This window comes from Phodopus roborovskii, unplaced genomic scaffold (assembly GCF_943737965.1).
Source record: "Phodopus roborovskii unplaced genomic scaffold, PHOROB, whole genome shotgun sequence".
Classification (NCBI taxonomy): domain Eukaryota; kingdom Metazoa; phylum Chordata; class Mammalia; order Rodentia; family Cricetidae; genus Phodopus; species Phodopus roborovskii.
This window is the reverse complement of record NW_026126511.1, coordinates 24735790-24760853: the sequence shown is the minus strand read 5'-3', so window position 1 is coordinate 24760853 and position 25064 is coordinate 24735790. Positions and strand designations below refer to the sequence as shown.

The following is a 25064-nucleotide window of genomic DNA, read 5'->3' as shown; positions in this document are numbered from 1 at the left end:
CTGGAAAAAATAAATAAAAGACAAAAAAAAATGGGGAGGGATTCCAAATGATATTAATGATATCGGTATCTAGCCCATTGTCATCAGAGTGGCTTCCTCTGGCAACATCTCTACATCTGATGGGAGCAGATGTAGAGACCCACAGCCAAAAGAAGAGAAGGATTTTAGGAGCCAGGGGCCAGAGGGTCAAGGGCTCCATGAGGACACAGCCCTCAGAATCAATTAAGCAGGTCTCATAGGGGCTCAGAGATTGGATTGGCAACCGCAGAGCCTGCATGTGTTTATGCTAGGTCCTCCACATATATGCTATGTTGTTTAGCTTGGGGGTCTTACTATTAATAGTGAGAGTCGGAGTGACTCTAACCGTTTTGCGTATACTTAGGAGCTTTTCCTCTAACTTGGTTGTCTAGTCCTCCTTGATTTGATATATATTCTTATTTTACATATTGATCCCAGTTTCCTCTCTCTCCCATGCCCCCCGACCTCCCTTCCAACCCATCCTCCTCACTCCATAGGGAGGGTGATGCCTTCCAGGAGGGACCATCAAAATCGGTCAAGTCATTGGGAGTAGGGACTAGGCCCTCCCTTCTGCCTCTAGGCTAAGGGAGTATCCATGCCCCGGGAATGTGCTACCAAAGTCCTTTCACCCTGGTTCCACTGTCAGACAACTGAGACCCACATTCAGGGGCTCAGAGTTGGTACATTGCTGGTTTTCCAGTTCAGTCTTGGGGTTCAGGAACTCCCCCTTGTTCAGATCAGCCATCTCTGTGGGTTTCTGTAGCCTGGTCTTGACCTCTTTGCTTATCATTCCTCCCTCTCTGCAACTAGTCTTATTGCATCTTGTGTTCCATGTTTAGTTCCTATCCCTGGAAGTCCTGCTCCTTGTTGAAGGGAAACGGGAGCAACTGATATGGGGGGGAGAAGGGCATTGAGAAGGACTAGAAGGAGCTGAGAGAGGGAAAACTCTGGTCAGGATGCATTGTGTGGAGAAAGAAAAAAAAAAAAAAAAAAAAAAAAACAACGAAAAAGTTCTAAACAATAAAACCCCAAACAAATCAACAAAAGAAAAAGAACCACTTGGTTTGTGACCAAAGTCTGTTTGCATCCCCACTGTCTTCCATAGAGGCAAAAGGAAGCTAACAAATCATAGATGACTGCTGACCCCTGAGCCTCCTGCTTCTAATACGGTTTGCTGGATTGTTTCACATTTATGTACGTCAACTTCTCTATGACTCAATAGAATAAAGCCGGAGTATGTCTCAACCAGAAAGCCACTGTAAACCACAAAATGTAGAAGGTGTTCATAAATCCTTCATTTGCTACTTTTCCAACTTCGTAAATCCCAGATTCCACTTTAAGCATGAGAAACTCTTGGTAACCGTAAAATAGCAGTTTGTCCCCCTGCACTGTCATTATGGTTTCTATGTATTGAAGCATTACGTTAGTTCAAATTACTGTCTCTTATGGAATATGCTTTATATTTCAAATAAAACGCACCTTTTAGGAATGACTGATAACTCATAATTCTGCATTTAATGTGTAAAACTTTAAACAACTGCATTTGAGTACAGTTCTTTTTCTCATTCACGGCTCTACCTTTTTATTTTATGGTGGCATTTAGCAGTTGCTGCATAATTCTCATGTAGCTCATATTTGAATTGTAAGTTTGAAATGTTTTTGAATGATTTATGCTCTAATATAAAGTTGAAGAGAAAAATAAGAAACACACAGAACTTTGAGTAGAAAGTTTAAAAAAAAATTAGTCAGAAATAAACCAGCTCAATGCCTATTCTATTAACACATATTGTTCTTTGTTTGTTTAAAAAATCCTTTTAATGAAATCACACTTACAAGAAACAACTTTGAAGATCAGCATCCTACTTAGTTTCTAGATCTTTATCTTCCTGTCTTATTATAGTCTGCATATCTATTTCTACACATTCCTGCTTGTGTTGCAAAATGTTTTGCAATACCACCTTGGAAGACAATTTAGCCAATCCAATATCTGATGCCTATACTTTAAAAAAAAATCCACTTGAATAATTGAACTACATAAAGGAATTAGCACTTGCTACTTCTACAAGCAATTTTGTATGTGTTTTGCAGCATACATTTATTAAATGCTTTCTGTATAATGTTTGTACTTTATCAGTTGTATTTATAGTGTTAGTTCTTTGTTACTTATGTTATGGAAAGAAAAAAGATGAGAGAGAGAGACAGAGAGAATTTTGAATCATTTTTCTTTGTGGGGAGTTCTAGTTATAAAACACAGTCCCTTCATCACATAAAGCAGGTAACTCCATGTGGATTTACACTCCCAGCTTACTAGAGCCCATTCCTACCTTAAAATAGCTTCCCAGATATTGAAATAAACTGGCAACTTCAACTTGTTTTTAGAACATTTGATGATCTACCTAATGTGTGCAGCAGAAGTATATGAATGTGAGGAAACCAACAAAGCCCATATAGTACCTGTCTCCTAAAGGAGAGACCATTTCTACTTTCAAATTTATGGGCATTTCCAGCTGATGAGGGAAAAGTATAAATCACTTCCAAACAAAAGGTATATGTTTATATTTTCTTCTGCAGACAGAAAAGCAAAGGATAGAAACACGTGAAACAGTCTCAAAAGTGCATGACATCAGTGAAGAGAACAAAAAAGCCCCTTTAAATCAGTTTTGTAATGCCTTTAATATCTTTGCAATGCTTTTTAATATCATCAAAATGCCTTATGTTATCTCTAATAAAAGCAGTTGGGTTATTATTTTAATACTTTCATAGTTCTAATTGTATATTTACTCGAATTCAAACATTTCATCATGAATAGGACTCTACAATAAGATTATAATCTTGGAATGATTATGCAAATATTTATTGAGCCGCTATTATGTCAAACACTCAGTGAACTGGATGGTGAAGTGATACACATAATGCTTGTTTACAAATAGCTTAGAGTCTTCTGAGGCTAGCAAGAAGAAAATTGATTTTATTAAATTAATTTATTTTTTCTTATTTTACATATCAATCCCAGTTCCCTCTCCCTTCCTTCTTCTCTCCCTCCCTCCCATGCCCCCTGACCTCCCTCACATCCCATTTCCGGATACACACTGCACAGGGAGAGTGGTACCTTCCAGGAGGGGTCAACAAAATCTGTCAAGTCATTTGGAGTAGGGATTAGGCACTCTCTCCTGCCTCTAGGTTAAGGGAGTATCCCTTCATGGGGAATGTGCTCCCAAAGTCCTTTCGTCCACCAGGGATACATCCTGGTTCCACTGTCAGAGGTCCCTTAGACTATCCAAGCCTTCTAACTGAGAACCATGTTCAGGGGGGTGTGAGTTGGTCTAATGCTGGTTTTCCAGCTATCAGTTGATTGTTCAGATAGACAAAGAGAACTACAGAGAACTACATGATTGAAACTTCTCTGAGTAAATCAGGGATAGATATCTAAGATATATATATATATATATATATATATATATATATATATATGCATGTAAATTCCTGAAACATAGGTAAAGTAGAAATATCTAGACAAGAGGTAGAAGTATAAAGGGCAGCATGATAAAAATATCCTAAATTATATCAATATACAAAATGTCTTGAACATAAGTAAAAGTATACATGCATACAATATGGTAAGGATAATGAGCATAAAAATCATAAATGGAAGTTTTTTACACAAAATGACAAAATATACAATTCTTCCAGGAAGGGGATGTAAACTTAATTTTACATAGGTTACTACATATAAGGATCTATAACAATGTAAGCTGTATAATACTAATATTTCACTATTACTAAAATAATTCACAAGAAGATAGGCTGATCTACCTATATCCCATCTATACCGTACCTTTCCCAACCATACCTTATCCCTGTCTAAAAGCGTTACCCGAGTCTAAGCATCACCTTCCATACTCAACCCTAAGTAACTAAGACCAACCCTAAGAAGATAAATATTATCCCTAAATGCCAAGAGTAGGGAAAGGGAGCATTGTTATCTTAAGATTACTTCCTGCTGAAATGGGACAATGATTTCTTCATGGGATCATGTAGGAAGAAAATTTTTAGCCACCAAATTTCTCCACAGGACTGTCTGTGACATATGTAGCTAGTCACTGTGTGTCAGGAAATGCTTGACTGGAGTTCTATCTGAAATTCCAGCCAGGGTGTAATAGGAAGGTGCATCACTACAGCTAGCTAGTCAGGAGTTGTCTCGAGCAAAACAGTCTCAAACCAGTTTTAGGGTGATGTTTGTAGTCCAGATGCATAAGGTTGAGTCAAGTGGAAATGACAAAGTGGGGCCCCATCTTCTTTCTGGAGAGTTCAAAGATTGTTGTTAGGAATTGTTATTATTCCTTGTGGAAAACTTAAACATCAATATCAAAGTAAAATTTTCAAGTTTCAAGATATGCATATAGGGAAAGGCAACAATAAGCATTAATATGAATATGAGAAAATTAGGATTTCAGAGAGAAAATTGTGTATAAGCAAATGAATCCCCCGATTTTGTTTTCTTCTGCCATACACCAATTGGCTTCTTGATATAAGGCAGAAACTGAATTTAATCTTAACAACATGCTTGAATTTAGAAAAGGAAAGCCAAATCCAACTCCAAAGCCAAATACAGGAATTGAGACTAGAGGAATATTAGATAGTAAGGAGAAATAGATTTCTGTATAGAAATAGTTTACTAGAATTAAGTATTTTTTACCATAAATCAGATTCCTCTTCATTAAGTGATTCTTTTTGGAGAGCTATCTTCTCTTCTGTAGGTACCTACATGTTCAATGTCTTTTGGCTATTTAAAGATAAGTGTTTTCCTGTAAGGACAAGAACTGAACACTTCCCCTAACTTTGAGAGGTAAAGGAATATCTCATGGGACCCAATTTGTTGGATGACTTGTCATTTCTCTTCATTAAAATTTTTCTCTTGTTCAACTCAGATCATGATCAACTTAGATGGTATCCATAGCTTTCCTGTAGATACAAATGCGAAAACCCTACCCCGACTTAACGCACATCACACATCCTGGTTTTCATACTGAGGTCAATACATACTTGAAGTACACTAGCTGTTTTAGTTCAGAAGTTTTTTTCTACTGTCCAGTGTCTTGGAACTTTGATGCTTTTAGTTGTAGACCTCAACTTGTGGTAGTTAGGCCTGGAGGTGTACCATGAAATAGCATCCAGCAGCAGATGGTCCATCTGATCATGGTTTCTATAGAATAGTTCTTAACAAACTAAGGCAAGCAAAATTTTGTTAAATGAAGGAGTGAAACAAGCCTTGTACAAATTGCTGGGACCACAGAGCTAACAGGTGTTGCCTCCAATTGCTGCTGCTGGGCTGCGGGAACAGACAAGTTGTACGGGTGCTTCAGGGCTCTGTGTGAATGTAATGTGAGGGAATGGGAAAGAGATGAGCAGTGGTCTCAGGGCCACAGTGGAGATAAAAGAGTTGTAGGGCAGACACAAACATCTCACAAGCTGGAGTGTGTCTGCCTGGTTAGGCAAGGGACATGCCTGTTCAGGGATGGTGGAGGAAGGGAATGTCGTTTAACTGCCTGGGCGAAACCCAAGTCCATTGAAAATCCTGATCCCACTTCTGACACTAGATATCATGTTTTAATAAGGATCAGTAGAAACAAATAGGCTGAACAGATAATTTATTCAGGGAGAAATAACTTACAACATAGATGAACACTAGCAGGTTCCTTGTCCCAAGGATGTCTCGGGATCCTCTCTAGTCCACATCCTGCCAGTAAGAGACCCCTCCTCAGACCTAGTTCTGCAGGTTACTTCTGCCCCTGGCTCCACCATCAATGGTCGTGGTCATTGCCACGGATGCAGACAAACTGAATCTCACTACACTATAAGCATACACAAAAACACTCAAATAAATAAATAGATAATTAAATAAAATGGAAAAAATGAAAAATATTATTCACTAAAAAATTAATAGGAAGGACTAATCTGAGTAAAGGGCAGAAGAATAACCAGCAGAGTTGTTTGTTTGTGGGGCTGGGTAGGAATCTAGGACCTGGAAAAATTACTTCTTTTATAAAACATATATTTCAAAGATATATTTTTAAAATGTGCTAAGATACCAAAAGCTACTACATGGGAGGGGGGAGTGAACAGATAAGATGATTTTTAGAAATGAGGAGGGAAAATTTGTTGTATGGTTAAAGGTGTAAATAAATATTATAGTGGGTTCCTGTATACTTTCAAGCCTCACAAAAATTTTATAACATCAATGAAATGGATGCTGCAGTGAATTAAATGATTGTATACCCACTTTTCCTCTCCATGATGAAATGTGGTTTATCTTGGGATTGCATGGATTTTATAAATGCTTTCACAACAAGGTGAATATATACTGCAGCAAGAGCACATATCTTCAAAAGTATATGAGAAAATTATGTACATTTACATATTAAGATTCTTCAAATGGTATTGAGCATAGTCTAAATGTTTGTATACCATATTTCTTATGTTTTTAAGAATATGTTTTATTAATAAAATATGTTTTTATTAAAGAAAATAAATCTACTACTCCTTGTTTCTCTACAATTACCTCCCATCCAGATCCTCTCTTTTTTTCTGTCACATCAGAAAACAAATAGTCTTCTAAGAGATAATAACAAAACAAGATTAAAACAAAATAACATAGGGTACAATAAGATACAACAAAAACTAACACATCAGAATTCAAAAAAGAAACAAATAAAAGGAAAAGAGACCACTAGAAAGAGAGAGCCATTCACTGACATACGCAGGGATCCCATACTAGCACTGAACTGGAAGTCATAACACATACAGAAATGATTTGGTGGTGAGGACCCATGAGAACTTACTTATGTTGCTTCAGTCTGTAAGTTTATTTGTGTTCTGATCATGCTGATTTAGTGGGAATTATTTAATTTTTGTCTCCCATCCTCTCTGGTGTTTGTACTCCATGAGCTGTTAAGAGGAAGGTATATTCTTTTCTGTTTGGGAGAAATGTTCTTTTAGCTGGTTTATAATGTCAGTGAGCACCAGTATTTCTTTGTTTGTTTTTGTCTGGGTGACCTGTCCATTCCTGAGTACGGGGTACTCAAATATCCCACTATAAGTGTGAGAGGGTCACTATATGATTTACTTGGTGGTAGCATTTCTTTAATGAATGTGGTTGCCCTTATATTTGGTGCATAGATGATAAAAAGAAAACTGCAATAGCATCCAGGTAGATTTTTTTCCCCTAAATATGTAGTGTCATTCCTCATCTCATCTGATTAGTTTTGTTGTGAAGTATATTTTGTCAGATGATAAAATGACTACACAAAGTTGATTCTTAGGTCCATGAGCTTGGGCAATCTTTTTCCATTTTAATATAGAATATTAAATATTATAAACATAATAATAATATTATTATTTGTTTCTTGTATTTTTTGGGTATTGGTAACTTGTTTAGGTTGGTGTTTTATTTCTGGTACCTTATGTAGGACAGAATTTGTAGTTAGATATTATTTAACTTTGTCTTTTTTTTTTTTCATGGATTGTCTTATTTTCTCAATATATTGTTAATGATTTTTTCTGAGTATAGTACTCTGGCTTTATATCTTTGGTCTCTGAAATCTGGAGAACATCTTGCTTTTGGTTTTTGTGGTCTCCATTGAGAAGGCAGGTGTGATTCTAACACATTTGCCTTTCTATGATACTTGTTCTTTTTCCCTTAAAGATTCTTCCTTTGTTCTGTATATTGAGTGTTTCTATTGCAGTTAAATAAGGATCAGGATAAACAAATAGGCCAAATAGATGTTTATTCAGGGAGAAATAACTTACAACCTAGACAGATGATCCGAGTCCCACAAGAGATCGTCCCCAGCTCTTTCTTCCTCAGACCTCCTTCCACAGGTCACTTCCGCCCATGGCTCCACCCCCAATGGGCGTGGTCAGTGCCACAGAAGGAGACAAAGTAAATATCTCACTGCATGTTTCTAATGGTATGTGCTGAGGGAACTATATTTTCCAATCCAGTCTATTTGATGTTCTGCATGATATGTGTACCTTGATTGAAATGTCCTTCTTCAGGTTAAAGAAATTTTCTCCTATGATTTTGTTGAAAATATTTTCCATGCATTTGACCAGTGTTTCTTCTCTTCATTCTATTTCTTTTATTCTTAAGGTTGGCCTTTTCATATTGTCAAAGATTTTCTGGATATTTTCTGTCAGTTTTTTTTTTTTTCTGATATGTTCATTTTTTTCTATCTTCTCATGATTGCCTGAAAGTGTCTCTTCCACCTCTTGAATGCTGTTATTGAGTCTTGCTTCTGAAGTTCCTTTTTGAGTTCTTACATTTTTTTCATTTGTGTATTTCCCTCAGTTTCGGTTTCTTATCCTGTTTCTGCTTTCAGATTATAAACAGTTTTATCAATTTCCTTTCAATGTTTATGTTTTCATAAATTTCTTTAAGGTATTCATTAATTTCCTCTTTAAGGACCTCTATCATATTAATAAAGGCTTTATTAAGGTCTGCTTCTTAGCTGTATGGGAATGTACGGGGTCTGGTGTGGTAGGATAGTTGGGCACTTGTGCAGACATATTTTCCTGGCTGTTACTGATTGCGATTTTATGCGAGCATATGGGCTTGGTAAATTAATTTAGGTGCAGATATTTTGTCTTATCTTTGTTGGATATGTTTTTCGTTTCTCTGATTTGGTTGTTTCTCAAGAGTGTGTGGTGAAGATGTATTGCCTGGTATGAAATTCTGGGATCCTCATAGGTGTTGCTTTGCAGACAAGTGATTGTTCTTTAAAATTTCATAACAAAGCATCTCATAAGTTTACTTTTCACTCTGTCATCATATGCATGAGCATTCTAATCTCTTTCCTGTGGGAGTAATTATTTATGGTCATCACCCCTGTAGAAAATGCTAAGCTGAAAGTAGCTTCAGTCTTAAAACTGCACATCATTTATAACATGAGGGGTATATAAGCAACTCTTAAAAGTAAAATAAATAAATAAACAAATACATACATACATAAATAAGTAGCTTCATTCTTTGGGAATCCAAAGACCCCTTTGCCCAAGAAAGCAGGACATTTAACTGCCCACCTGATGGGAGATGTCTTTCCGTAAATGTGTTTCTCTTATTGGTTAATGAATAAAGCACTCTTGTCAAACAGGAAGGCATTATAGGTGGGACTATGAGACAAGGAGGATTTTTGAGAGGTAGATGAAGAGATTCAAGATGTAGAGACTTGAGAGAAGATGTTCAGACCCTCTCTTCAGTAAGATAGGACCATGTGGAAACACTTAGATTAATAGAAATGGGCTAATGTTTAAGACAGAGCTAGCCAATAAAACTTGCTAGTAACAGGCCAACAGCTTTATACCTAATACAGTGTCTCTGTGTTGTTTGGGGCTGATGTGGCTGTGGGAACAAGCTGTCAGGAAAATTACTCATAACACCCACTTTCACTTCTTCTCCAAGTTAAATCCCCAAGTCACATCCCCAATACTTTAGAAGAGTACCTGCTGTGAACTCCCTGTACTCTCCACCCTCATCTTTACTTGACCCCAAAGATCTTCCCCTCCTTCCACTATTTCCTGCCATTATTTTATGTGAGCCTCAAATGCTAGAAAGAATTCTTTGAGAACCCTCAAGACAGGCAAACAGCTAGGCATATGCAAATCATCACCTCTCCCCCAACTTCTCCAAGTATAATCCCCCCTTTTTATCCTCAGCTTTGCAGCAGGGCACATGCAGAGACCTCTCTTTCTCAGTACCCTATCTCCTGTATATCACACATATCTTCCTCTCCTCACTTCTTTGCCCCCAGTCATTGCTTTTTTCCTAGCCCTCAACTCCAGCAGCTATTCCCTGGGAAACTATTGGCCACACCTGCAAGGGAAGCAAGGTAGACTAACTTCACCTCTTCCTCCATTCCTTCTAGTCCAATATTCATGTCTCAACCCCAGTTCTTAGCAGACTACTTGCTATGTCCTATTCTCACTCTCAGGCACCATTCTCAGGGAACTAATCAGATATTGATGGAACATCCTGCTTTCCTCCCTTCTATGACCTCCAAAGCTCCTCCCACCTAATCCATCTCCAGTCTGTAGTGTCTGCTCCCAATACACAGAAACACATTAAACCTGGAAACCCCAGTGTTGTATATAAGATTTATGCTTCAGTAACATTCAACCAGTTCCAGAAAAAACCACACACACACACACACACACACACACACACACACACACACACACACGTCTTAGAGTGATATAATATTTCAAGCAGGTTTATGTTTTTGTCTGGAGCCACATATTTCCTAATGATAATAGGTGAATAACACTTGCAAAGAATAAAAGAGTAAAAATATGAACAGGAGAGCATTTCAGTTATTGACAAATGATTAAATCTATTATAGTTTTCCTTTGATCTTAAAGACTATTGTATCTATTGGTATTAGAAATATGTTAAACAGAGGAAAATGGACTGTTGCCTAAGTAGGGACTGATATTTATTTCTCCATTGAGTGTATACTTCCTAATCTGTGGACTAAAATCAATAACAAAAATATAGAAACCTTGAAATAGATTGAAGTTAATAGTATTGAGATAACAAAATGTCGGTATTCTTTCTGAAAATGTACTAAATATTTTTGGTAAACTGAATGTGAATGACAAAGAATTGTGCTAGCCATATTTTAGTAGTATGAAATTATAGTTTAAGCTGAGTGGTACTGTTGCATGGCTTTAATCCCAACACTTTGGAGACAGAGGCAGGCGGGTCTCTGTGAGTTTATAGCTGGCCTGGTCTACAAAGAGAGTTCCAGGACAGCCAGGCTATTACAAGAGAAAACCCAATATGTATATATATATATATATATATTAATTCTGAGGGACTATTTACTAATTAACATTTGAAAAGTGAGAAAAATACTTAGAACATTTAAAGTTTGATCCTTGTGCCTTTAAGAATGTTGAATGTTGGGTGAACTTTAAAGTGATCTCTCTGGGAACCAACTAAGGAGATTCTTTTTGAGAGGGGACATAAACTCTCCTGGAAAAAAAAAACACACACACACACACACAACAAAGAAGCATTTTTGTGCTCACAACTCTGTTCTTCCTTTTAATATTTTAGTTTGCTTTCATACAAAACAGTACACTCCATCCACATTAAAATCAAGACCACAAAGCATCATTTTCATCCCTCACTGCCATAACTTGTCACTAATCATAATTAGTCACTCTTGGCTTCTTGCCAACAACTTAATAAATACTGAAACAGCTTAGGGCCTCGGTTGCATTTCCAGCTACAACAAGGGATGCCGAACGAGGTTTGCTGAATACCACGAGTGCAGGGAAGCCACCCAGCTGGCTACTCATTAATAGTCACTCTGTACGCGTATCTGTATCTTATGCTGTATGTGTGGGAATGATTATTCATTAGGTCAAATTTAGTTTTAAGATCTTTACTTCTGTATCTGGCTCAGAAAACTGCTAAGATAGAATTGTACCATTTGCTAATGACACTTTCAAATGTTTATTATTTTCCATGTTATATAGTTGTATTCCTCTATTTAATGTAACTGACTTTTATTTAGAGGTGAATGATGACTCTTACCATTCAGTGTCTACATGGTACAGCAAAATGGATAGTGTTGACAAAAGTAGTCAGTGTTAGTGTAACATTTTGCTGAGTGAGTAAACTCCTCCGTTTAATTGATGTTTACAGAGCTGAAATTTGGAGCCATTAGGGGGCAGTGTAGAAACCTAGTGCACTGATTATTAGTAATCAGGACATCTGTACTGGCCTCTTTTTTGGTTCTGACAGGATAGGCCCTCACCTGCAGCCACTGAGAGCAACACCTGTGCATATTCACTACTTTCCCTTTTAAAAGGGCCCTGCCCACCTCCCATCTCTCCCTCTGTTTCTGTTTTGCTTCTCTGTCTATCTCTCTGTTGCTCCTCTCTTGCCACTCTCTTAGCCTCTCTTCTCCTCTGCAGCCCCTGTGCCCAAGGCCAGTCTCATCTCCCCACTCCCCTCTTTTGCCATTCACTTTCTCTAATTAAAAAAAGAAAAACCCTCATACAAAGTTCAGTCACATGGAGTCTCTCTCTCTCTCTCTCTCTCTCTCTCTCTCTCTCTCTCTGTGTGTGTGTGTGTGTGTGCGCGCGCGCGCCACTTTTTAAAATTACAGCAGTTGTAGCTTTCTTGAATCTATGAAGGTGACCTTAGTGAGGACTTCTTGCAATGGAGGGTAAGGGATCTGATCTGGCTATCTTTTGTATTCAGGCAATGCTTCCATTGGAAGAACTAGGTGGCATTCTTTTGAGTTGCTGCCCAAGGTGTTCCTGTTTGAGAACATCAAACCACGCAGGCTGATGCTAGGTTAAAGGGTCACTCTCTGAAAACTGACAGTGGAGCCCTATTGCCAAGGACAATATCCACATGGTTCATTAAATATGGAGATGTCAAGCTGGTGCCTTCAAGGAGACTTCACCCCTGTTTTCTAGTCTCTTTGGCATGGGAAAGCAGTTTATGGTATGAGAAACCTGGGTACAAACCCAGACACAAAAGCCTCCACTTATAATCAGTCCTTCCCATAAGATGTGCAGGTGCAATGATGGTGTAGAACTTGTGGGAGAGTAAAACCAATGTCTGCTTTATGCTAAACACTACCCTGAACCCAAGAACCATAGATAATGATATTCTGGTATATGTGTAGATCAGTCCCTGTCCCATCATCAAAGAGTCTTCCTCTGGCAGCAGATGGGAATGCATGCAAGACCTAGAGTCAAACATTTTGCCGAGGGAGAGTCTAAGCGGAAGTCTTCTTTGGGGAATTCCATGGATGATTGGGAGTAAAGACTCTGGGAGTCAGAGAGTGACACCAAGAGGTCATAGTCCACTGAACCAAATAAGTAGGGCTACAGCAGCTCCTGCCTAGAGGTTGCAGCCACGCTTGAGTTCCTGTTCTGAAGTGCTCTCATTTTGGACTATGATGCAGAAGTCCATCAGTGGACTCTTTCCTCCCCAACTTTCTTTGGTCATGGTGTTTCATCACATCAGCAGCAACCCTAACTGCAACATTTGATGTAGCACCTCTATAAATCCTCATTGATTGATGTATGATACTCAATCTTTATTAAAACATTAGAATGTAAATAAATGAAGAATTTGGATGCTGAGCAAGAATCAACACAACACCATCAGTAATTCAGAACATTTATTGCAAGAGCTGAATAATTGTAAATAACGTAGAACTGGCAAAGCAGTAACAAGGATAATTGTTTAGATATTTATTTTGTCAAAGTCATCAAACACCCCTCACAAACCGACAAAAATGTACTTCAATAAGCAATGCACCCCTACCCATTATTTTCCATTATACTGTGGAAAAATGTGAACTGCTATTTACAAAGAAACTTTATTTTGGTAAGAACAAATTAACTATCAGATTAGCAATATTTTTAACTTTTTTTCTTTTTTTTTAACTTTTAAGTTGATGGTGAACCGTGGCATTAATATAACTTTCACTTCTTTCAATAAAGACATTTTGTTGCATGCTATTTATTTGTTTAAATCATCTGTCATGCCTTAACAAAAACCTCCTAAGAATGTTCAAATTTGGATTTGTTTGCACGTGCAACTGAGATCTTATTAACATTAACTGTCACTCCCTTGGTTTGACCTAAGTGACAAAATGCTGGTACCTGCCAGGCATCGACCAACTATGATAACAAACAGTTAAACAGCAATAATTAGAGATTTATCCCTTTATTTTCCCCAACTACCCTACCTGGAGAATGTTCTGTTACATCATGAAGGCACAACACATTAAATATTTTGTGGCTATGGTCTAATAACACTTGTGTTACAACAACAGTATTGTATATGAGGATCAACACAAACTTTGTCATTTCAACAAAGTTGGAGACACACATTTCCCAATTGAAACTATTTTTGAGTAGTGATTTTTCCATATATGCTAATTTTAATATATTAGTTTTGCAAGAATAGCAAGTACAGAATATTATATCACATTTTATGGATAACACTTTCCCATCACATTCTCACTTAGTGGCACTAATTAAGTGAATTTTACCTTTGCCTACATAAGGATATCAAAAGGAGATTCTGAATTTCCAAGCATTTGCAGAAGTATTGACTGCTGTTATTGTTGTTTGAAGTTTTCATTTTTCTCTCATCTTTATATTTGTGTAGAGTTCTAACATCATAAGTTATCATATAAGAAGCAAAATTTCAGAACCCTTTTAAAACACAAATGTTTAAGATCCTTAGAACAATGTGTGCCAAGACAGACTACTAACGCAGAAACACTTCACTAAAAGAAACAACGAAAATAAGAAGAGGGAAATTGAAAAAAGGAAAGAAGCAACCATCAACACAGAAATATGCTACAACATTTTTAGGTGAATGCTATAAGTACACAAAAAGTTGTTAATAATAGCTTGCTTCTATTTACAAATACTTTTAACACTGATTGACTTACAAGTGTCCACTAACGGTGTTAACAGCACAATAGGTTTAATGCTTATTTTTTAAAGTTCTGTTTGAAGTATAATGTCAAGTATAGAGGTCCCAGCATAACTCAACGACAAAAAGAGCACAAATTTCTAACTGGATATGTTTTGTCAGTCACTCTAATTCATGGAACTTTCTTACTCTCCAAATGCATATTCTATTGTTCATAGCAGCAGTCCAGGGTCAAATAAAATGCAATAATAAAAATAAATTGCACAATGGAGAGATTTCTGGAGAGTTTAATCAATTCTAATAAAGAACATCATCATATGACTAGTAGAACTATTTTCTTTCTTATGTTGCAAAGCATTTTATCCTCCATGGTGCTAACATAAAGTTATGAATTCCCTACGATAAGGGGCATAGTTGTAGAGATCTATTGAATACATAAAGCTCCAACACACAGTATTAGCATGTCTATTTAGATTAAAGGTATTAGGTCCCACACAACATCATCTTAAAGTTGGTGCTCCTTAGGACTCTCAATCGTGCCACCTCCTTGCTTATAGGACTTCAGATTTGCCAGAGGAATGTCTGCCATGTGGCTACCATTGTTGAAATGCCCTTCATTGGAGCCATACTGCTTACGGTCATTGAATTGGTTCCTGTTGGTATCTTCTTTCCACGCTCTGGTCAGGGTGTGCCCATTCACAAGCTTGTCTTTCTTGACCCATTCTTTCTGGGGTGCAAAGGTTGACAGAGGAGATTTTGGGTGTTGGTATGGACCCAAGCCAGGAGGCATCCAGCAATTATCAGAGTGACCCAAAACCAGACATTCTTGAGTGCACATCTCTGTAGCTTCAGCTAATCCTCGGGGACCCAGAGGTCCATCTGTAGAGGACAAGAGACACAGGAAGCAAAGAAGAAACTGGTTAAAATTATCCTTCAAAAATACTTTCTGAAAATAATAGAATGGTGGTCTTGTCTATTCATGAAATAAACCATTCTGAGATGTTAGTCTCCATACTTTTAAGGTGAACATAAAGCAAATAAATTCACTGTTACCAATGAAAATTTTATCTTTTATTCTTTCACCATTTGTCAGTATATCCAAAAGCAAAAAATTAACAAAAACACACATATGGATAAACAGATATAACTGATCTTGATTAATGAGTCACTACAGGTTTATATATTTATATTTATGGGGATAGTTTAAATTTATGAGAAATTAAAAAGAGACATTATAAATTATGATATATATATTATACAATTCACAGAAACAAAAATAAAATATAGTACTTGAAAAAAGTGTCATTAAACCTAAATGCTATAAATAGTTACGTAGATACTTCTACATTGTGATTAACTATTTTGTTTGTAGGAAGTTATATAAAAATAAACTTTAAACATTTTTTAATAAAACCAAATATTTATTTCCAAAGCTATCTTGGCTAAATATAAGAAAGCCACATCTAGTCATTTCTAATAAGTCTAAAACACAAGTAAACATAAATCCACTTTAACAGATGACATATTTGCCTGTGTTAAATTGAAAATAAGCTGGGTATGGTAACACTTGAGTATAAACTTAACTACATTAGAATCCAAATGTTTGAGTCCTGTATTGCAAACACACTCAAACCACACATGCACATAAACAGAAGAAATAAATAAATGTAGAACAAAGGCAAGTCTTCAAAGGAGGACACTGAGGCTAAATAGCTAATTGAATTATATGAATCATAATATTCAAGGATAAATTTTCATCATTGGACAACTACTTTTAATCAGAAAGAAAAATAAATCATATAATTTAACCTGTAGTCTTAAAGTAAATTTTTTGTTGTTGAAAATTGAAATCTCATCCATTAATGAAAAACAATAGCCAAATAGTTAAGGAACAAAGTAGTTTTTGTTTTGTTTTGTTTTTTAAAACTGGTATTTTTACATTTTATTAAAGGGTCAAGACATAAACAATCCCTTGAACAGTAGGAATACCCCCCCCCTTTTTTTTTTTTTTTTTTTGAAAGAGGTTAAATGTATAGGCAAGAACCCTTAGGTATGAAACATTTTGAAAGTAAAGAGTCAGCCTGGCCTGGTGACAACTGACAACTCCAGAAACCATAACACACGAGAGACACAAACAAACAAACAAAAATAGCAATTAAAGCTTAGCCTGTGTTACAGGAGATACAGGAGACACTGCTTCAAAAGCAAAGCCAAAAACAAAACAGGAGAGCCAGGCATTGGTGGCACACACCTTTAATCCTAGTACTCCTGAGGCAGAGGCAGGCAGACTTTTGTGTGTTCAAAGCCAGCCTGGTCTACAAGGTGAGTTCTAGGACAGGTTCCAAAGCAATACAGAGAAACACTGTCTCATAAAACAAAAACAAACAAACAAAACAAACAAAAAAAAAACAAGACAAAAAAAACAGGGAGTCACCAAAACATAAAATCATTTTTATTATTCCTAGGCAGTATTACAATTACGAGAAAATAACTGCAATTAAACATTTGGTAAACTTATTTTAGCAGTATTAATTTTTGAAAATGGTTAGCATTGTGGACTCCCTGGAACCCTTCATGATTACTCTTTTGCATGTGATAAACTGCTTGCTGAAATGGTAATAGCTAATGGGCAGGACAAGGTCCACAGCATACAGGCCACATCACTGAACGAGCTGGCAGGGGTAGGTAGAAACTCATGGCTGATACAAACTCTTATCTGATCATATTTCTGGATTTAAAAATCTGCTCTTGAGAATAACCTTCCAATTTGTTCCCATACGATGACCTCAAAAGCAAAAAATTTTGTGTTCAAACATACATTCATTACTTTAAACTACTCTGTGAAATTTCTGATGATTACTGACTTTCTTGGATATTTAATTTAAAGTTTTCTGCAAGCCTTTTCTCCCTCTATAACCCAGCCACACTTGCAAAACCCAAACTAACTTCTCACTTTTAGGTTGGCCATGGTGTGCTCAGTGACTCTGCAGACACAGGGCTAACATGCATTGCTTAAACCAAAATGTGCCCTTTGCAAAAGGATCATGAGCTTGCAGCTGCCTTTTGCCTGGCCTGTTTTTTATTTAATTACTGACTCCTTCAAGGGTCAGTTCTGTTCCAAATTCCCCAAGCAAATTTCCACGACCTCATTGATCCATCTGTAAGGGGCACCTTGAAAGTTACACATCTTCTTTGTTTTGGAGAGTAGCAAAATTTCACAACACTCTCCTTCAATTTTTACTTTATTTTTAATTTCATTTATGACATTTGTCTTTACGTGGGAGGTTTCATGCATACATGAGTTTTAATTTTTGTTTTGTCCCAACGTGCTGAGAAATCCATTGACATAGATGTACAGGAACATGGCAAATCAGTTTTCAGTTTCCTTAGCAGTGCTAAGCAATTAGCAGCGTTTCAGAGTGATGATCTATGAACAATGCTAATTGTTAATTAAAATTTTATGAGGTTGAAAATGTTCTGAGAATTATTAAAGATATCCTCCGCTTAAAGGCAGACCTTAAGTAATTAGGATAGAAGATGCTGATTTAACAAACCTCACAACGAAAACTCTTCAACAGCAGTCTTTTGCTCAGCAATGCTCTGTGACAGCTAATAAATGAATTATTTAAGTTCTGTTAAATATATTCATTCCTTTTAGAGATCAATGGAGATAAACTGGTGAATCCCAGTTTTGATGTGTTACATATCTTGGGGCCAGCACAGCAACCTTTAACCTTTACTTTTACAGTTCCATTAATTGGATACACTTTTCTTGAATGTTACAAGTTCCCTCAAAAATGTCAATAGAATTAAGTTTTCATTGAACCCCTAAAAGGAAACCACACAAGTTTATTTTTAAATTTGCCTCACTCAATATACTGTGTCTGTAATTATGTGTGGAACTGAAGTTTGACACATTGATTCACTTTAACAGAGTACAATGTTTTTTTTTTTTTTTTTTTTTTTTTCCTCTTAGGATCAATGGTTATTATTCTGTAAAAAATCTGCTGAACACTAACCACACAAGGCATTGTGAAAATCTCCTGCAACAGAGCATTAACAAGGCACTATCCTCACAGAGCTTCCATCTACCGTGGATATAATTGTCTTTAGAGCCTTGAGCTTCGAGGGTAGAAAAAGATAACATTATGAAGGAAAGGGGACCAGTTAATGGATTAAGGATGCTAGTCTGTTTACAGCCAGGCCAACTTTTCATCTCATTGTATAATTTCCCTAAGATTCTGAAGGTTCTCCTTTAATGTAATTGACAGACTAAGATATTTGGAACTAAAATCTTTGTATATTATACAATGTTTAACTTTCAAAACAGGTGAGTTTTTCCATTAAGTAATATAATTATTTTCTTTGAGAATTTTATTGGGTATAATGCATTCTTATAAAAGAAATTGAAGAATCAGATAAATACTAGAAATAAAATTGTAGAACTTTTGTATTTTATTAAGTAACTTTTAAGCTAAACATCTACATTAGGGCAGAGGCATCATAACACTTAAATAGATGACAGGCAGATTTTTGTTGTTGTAAGTGTTCCCATAAAGAGAAAGCTAGACAGGGACACACAAAGGGTTAACCTGGAAACAAGTACACCAAGGAGCTAATGCTCTTAGAGTCATGTGTGTGGATATTTAGATGGCATTCACCAAGCATTAATGGTTCTTTCTAAACAGAGTAATCTGAGTAATTTTTCAGCTATAATATCATATAAGCTATAACATAAAGTGGCAACTTACAGTGAGAATTTTAAAGAGAAGAGGAAAGATATGTGTTAAGCTACTCAAGAAAAGGAAACCCACAGACAGGGTTGGGGCTAAGGCTAAGTCATCATGAAATGATAAGGAAAGAAATGGAGGGAGGGAGGGAAAGATGGAAGGGCAGGTGGACGGAAATGGAAGGTTGGGGAAATAATGAGCTGGAGAAGGGAAAGGATGGGAAAGTGAGAGAGTAAAAAGACACACTTATATTCATTTGTTGTGTGATCTGCTATGTTGGAAAGCAGGGTATGCTTCATACTCACAGCGTTTTTTTTTTTTTTTTTTTTTTTTGAGGGATGATGTAAGAAAAAAATGTTTATTGTGAGCATATAAATTCAGAGGAAAAGTGAAACCTAATGTTTATTACAAGGAAATATTGTGCAAAACACACACTATTTTTTTTTTCCAGCATGGAATCTTTATGAGACATGTTTGCTTTGCAGTGAAATACAAATACAGTGTCCAGCCCACCAATCCTGAACACATCCACACCCCATGCTTGGAAATATTCAGTGGTTAATGCTAAAGTTACTAAGTGGCCCCCAGCTCCTGCACCCCAACCCGACTAGGGCACACAGGCCTATAAGATCTTCTGCAGATAAAACCTCTGGAGTGCTCAGTCTGACAATTTGGGTCATTTAGAAAAGCTGCCTAGAGATTGGAAAGCTCCTTGTGTAGACTCTGCTGTAGGTTCTGGCTCTCTGCAGAGGGAGACTGCTTAGATGCTAAGGCCTCCTGCTCCCCATCTATGGCACAGCCTCAACTTGTCTTGGGAATGAATCTATCTTTTTGTTCTTGATGGTCACACCAGGAACTTATGTGCCTTTCCCAGTGGCCTGCCCACAATCTCCTTGTCCTCAGAATCATGCCAGGGCCTGATATAACATGATCATGTCTGCTCCCATGCTTGTCCTGTTCCCCAGTACAGTCTCTTCATAGAGCTGGGAAGCAGGGAGGTGGTTCCTAGTCCAGGCAGAGGGCCACCTAAATGTAGGGTGCTTTTAAAGCATGAAACACACATACCTCTACAAGACAGAAGAGGCTTGGGGGAATAGGGAGACTCCTATTTTTAGGTGGTACAGGTATGAGAGAGACTCCTAGGAATGTGTTTTACAGATTCTCGCCAGGGCAGCATTGGAAAAACTAGAGTAAAGGGCAGATCTTTGAGAACACCAGCCTGTTCCAAATGAACACCATTCTGATAGCCAAGAGACATGAATTAAGTTCTCAGCAAACTCCAGAGAGGAAAGGTGGCAGCAGCGGGCAGGGCTGGCTCCATGATGTGGTGATGTGCTTGGGTCCTGGGCAGGCTAGACAAGCTGAGGTGGGTGGTGGAGTGTGGGATCAGGGCTGGGGGTGGGGATCTTCTTGTGAGGATCAGCTGCTTGGCAAAGGGAGGTTGGAATGCTCAGCTGTTCTCCTGGGTATGTGGAGCTGGGCCAGCATCCTCATCAGACTAATGCTTCCTGGAGGAACAACACACTTTGCGATATGGGAGGTGGCCAGAGGCGACTGAAAATGAACACAGTAATGTTTGACACACTTCTCCTTCTTAAAGACTGGCTTTAGACTCCACTCCAAGAGTCAGACAGATGTTGTGGTGTGGGGAGATCACCATGTGGTACAAATCAACAACACATAGTGTTAGTTTGCATAGTTTGTACTCTTGTTAAAATGCTCTCTGGTTTAGAAAAATACATCCTGCACCCACTGCAGGCAGACAATGCTGCAGCTCATCAGGCCTGCAGTCAGTATGCCAGGCAGTTAACCGGAAAGCAAGTAGGAGGTGGGGGTGGGGGTTGTTGGTGGTGGTGGTGATGGTGGTAGCAAGTCAGGGAAAGGAGGAGGAGGGGAGAGATGGAAGTACCAAGAGGAGCAGAAATCCCACAGTACCCCAGGAGCTGTGAGGTCTGGCTGCTGAGCAGGCAGAGGGTTGGAGAATGGGGGACACTTAGGTATTTATTCTGAAGTGGTTATTTTTAACTTGTGGTTTTCTCCATTTACCTAGGTTCTTTCTATTAGCATGTGTGGGTAAACCAGAGCACCGTTAAGCATTTTACAAAGATATCTACATGCCCTGAATTTTCCATAGCAATTTACCTGAGACATTAGACAAAATAATGTTTTATATTTTTTATGTAGATTTTTTTAATTGTTGTTTTTCTTTTGCAGACAGAGTTTCATTATGAAGCTGTGGCTGGTCTGGAACTCACTAGAGGCTAGCCTCAAAATTCGAGGGATTGTCATCCCTCTACCTAGAAGTGCAACTATTAAAGGTTTATACTAACACACCAATCAAGAAGAACCCCAGGCTTATCTTAAATTCCTGATCTGATTCCCCAACCTTTTCCACTTTTAGCATCTGTCTTCTGGTATGGGCCCCAAGGCCAGCCACAGACCTGTACTCAATAATTTTGCTTTGGTTTTACTGTTCTTCACTAACTGTAGAAAAAAAAATTGTACTTGTTCCTTCCCTTAATCATTCTTCCTATAATAAAATTTCAGGGAAATTAATATTCTCAGCCACTAATTTTAAGTTCATTTTAGTGTCTGTAGGAGACCAATATAACAAAATTTAGTATTTTTACTAGCTTATTTCTACCCTCGGGTTTTTCTTTTCCTTTCCTTTAAAAAGTTTCTTTTTAATCTATGTAGAAGAGCAAAATGATTTATCTTTCTATATATTAACTTGATTAGAATTTTTGTACTGTGTTTAAGTCTGAAGAAAGCTGAAAAAATGTCAGAAAATTATTTTCTATTGCCACTATTACATGTTCATTATTCTCTGTAATTTTTCAGTTATTATGAGTATCACCATGGCTAGCTTATTTACAGTTTAAACATGGCAAAAATAAATATTTTTCATAAATAGAGTTGGTATCAGAAACTGAAATGACTGTTAACCATTGGGTAAGCTCCCATTATACTTCTTCTTACCTCACTATTAATGAACGTCATATTGGGGCTAAATGTTATTTAGTTACTACTCTCCTTTGATGAAAAAATTGCCACAAAAGTCTGTGCTTTTTTGTTGTTGTAACTCAGATTTTAGGAGAAATGGTACAATACCTCAGCCAGCTGAACAAGTTAAACCTGGAGATGAATAGAGAAATTTTGAGTAATATTTTCCCACCATACCCAAACATCTAGTCAACTGTGGAGAAAGGTATACTTTGAAATTGTTTGCTTTTGTGACTAGAGAGATGGCATAGCTCAGTTGGTTATATATGTTTTATGAGTAAGTCTGAGCACCCATGTTCGATATCCAGTACCCATGTAAAACAGCCAGTTTCAATGGTCTGTGCTTGTAATCCCAATGGTGGGAAGGCAGAAATACATGGCTATTTGAGGATCTGGTTGGTCAGCTAGATTATCCTATAGAGCAAGCCATAAGATACATAAAACTGTGTTTCAGAAATGGTGGACTGCTCCTGGGTAACTTCACTCAAGGTTGAACTGTGGCTTGACCAGGTGCATGTATGTGAATAAAAACAAACAAAAGCCCTCACATACACATATACACAAAAATATGCCTGTTGTAAATACTTCTAGTCTTTTTTATCATGTTGTCAATCCACCAGTAATGCCCAAACTGTGGTATTTGGGTCATGAAAACTAGAATAGCCATGAATTCAGTCATATATATATATATATATATATATATATATATATATATATATATATATAAAACTTCGTTGCATGTTCTCAAGCATAAATTTATATAAGACATTATATGGCACAGTCGAAAGTTTACAAGATATCTCAAATATAAGAATTGGATTCTGGAATGTCTTCCAAAGGTTCGTGTGTTTTAAATGTCTGGTTAAGAGCCCATGGTTATTGGGATATGGCATAACCTCTGGAGTAATGGTTTAAAGAAGGGGATGTTAGACCATTCTGCATGTAACAGTGAGAGGACATAACTTCAGCTACTTCTCTTACTCTGTACTATCTGGATAGAGTGATGTGAATAGCATTCACCATACAATCTTGCCGTTATTTACAATGTTGCCCTCAGCTCACAGCAATGTGGCCAAGCAAAATATGAACTAACAGCTGTGAGGAATGTTTTTCCTCCTAAGTTCCTTTTTTCCCAGTTATATGTCAGGCTGGCGTAAAGGTAACATATCAATCTAAGGATGATCTAAAATGTGTGGATGGATGCACATAGCATAACTGCAAAGCCACTCAGTTATATAGGGACTTGAGCGTGCCCAAGTTTTACAAGGGATGCAGATGCCAGACACTAACAGAAAAGTTTATTTTTGAAAACTGTGTTCCTTTTCACTCAGTCTTTCTTTAGTCACTTTTTTGGTTTAAATCATGTTATGTTTAAATGATTGTTGTAGAAAGCACGTAAAGTCAGAAGAAGTTCTAAAATTTCAATCCCCAAGGTCATCAGAAACTCATTTGAGTTCTAGCAGAACAATGACTTAGAATGGATTTGGAGAAAGCAATTTTAGATTTCATAGATCACTGTCTCTTATTTATAAATTAAGAAGAAAATTGCTGGGTGTTGATGCATAAGAATTTCACATTTCTCTCTCTTTCTCTCTCTTAGATTTTTAAAGCTGGGTTTTTATCTGTGTAAGAGTCCTAGCTATCCTGGAACTAGCTCTTGTAGACCAGGCTGACCACGACCTCACAGAGATCCCCCTGCCTGTGCATCCCAAGTGCTCTGAGCCACCACTGCCTGGCAAGCTTTTCACATTTCTTATTCCCTGACGTTTGTTAGCCATAGAACATGATAATCATGCATTTCAGTATTATTATCATTTTACATATCAAGAACACAAAATATGCAAAAACATCATGATTCTATTGTTCTGCCTGATAATCTTATCTTTTGGGTTGCTTATGTTTTGGAATGTGAAATTATATTTCCAGTGAACACAACTCATTTCTACATGTAAGAGGACACTTATAATTTACACATTGATGATACAGAAATGTTCCTCTTAGTCACAGATGAAAAGTCAACATTTGTAGGAGACAATCTAAATACATTAGCACATCTTACCCCAAGAACTGGGTTCTCTTCCAGAGAACCTACAGACATGGAGTAAACTGTAGAGCTCATATAGAATGGGAGACACTTCCTTACATATCTTCTTCCTTTTTTGTTCATTGCATGAATAGCAGCAGACCTTTGCTCGTCCACTGAATGTAAGTTTTCAAAAGAAATTTGGTCAGATAATTTTATGCTTTTTCCTTTATTTCCTATCATGTTTTTATGTTGTAATCAATTCAATGACAATTTAATTAAACAGACCTTCATTGATTATGCAAACTGACTTTCAAATTTTGATCAAATTTGATTTGGAACACCTTGTTTACATTATTGCAGATCACATTTACGTTATTCTAGAGTTTATAATTTATTTTAATGGTATTTGATGACTTTCATTAAAAGTCATTCATATACTGATCACTGAATGACTCTCCATTTCCTATAAATTGAATTGGTTCACAGAAAATGTAGCTACCTCTTATTCAACCTGAAATATCTTTTAAAGATAAAAATATTATTATTAGGCAATGAAGTCACTTATGAGAGACTGCCAACACAGGATACAAGGTGTATTCTAAGAGATTCATACAAAGTCCCTCACAGAACTCTTTAGGGACACGTCCCCCAGAGCTCAGGGGAAGTTGGGGGGGCAGCGAATGGAGAGAGAAGTAGGAGAAAATGAGGGGGGAGGAAAGGAAAACATGTGCGACCAGGAAGATTGAGCCTGGTTAGGAATAGAAGACAGGAAAGACAGAGAGAGAGAGAAAGAGAGAGAGAGAGACAGAGAAAG

The 25064-nt window shown here is 37.1% G+C and overlaps 1 protein-coding gene across 5 annotated transcripts in view; it reads right to left on the bottom strand.

Moving 5' to 3' along the window:
- Positions 1-14112: 14112 nt before the first annotated feature.
- The window catches only part of Pcdh9 (protocadherin 9), an 845706-nt gene continuing 834754 nt past the window's right edge, over positions 14113-25064 (bottom strand). For 4 of the 5 annotated variants that reach the window (XM_051195302.1, XM_051195304.1, XM_051195303.1 and 1 more), the window contains one exon: positions 14113-15370. In XM_051195302.1, the coding sequence (XP_051051259.1) occupies positions 14997-15370 (374 nt within the window). In that variant the 3' untranslated portion in view covers positions 14113-14996. The remainder of the gene's footprint in view (positions 15371-25064) is intronic. The other variant, XM_051195306.1, reaches the window with a different exon arrangement.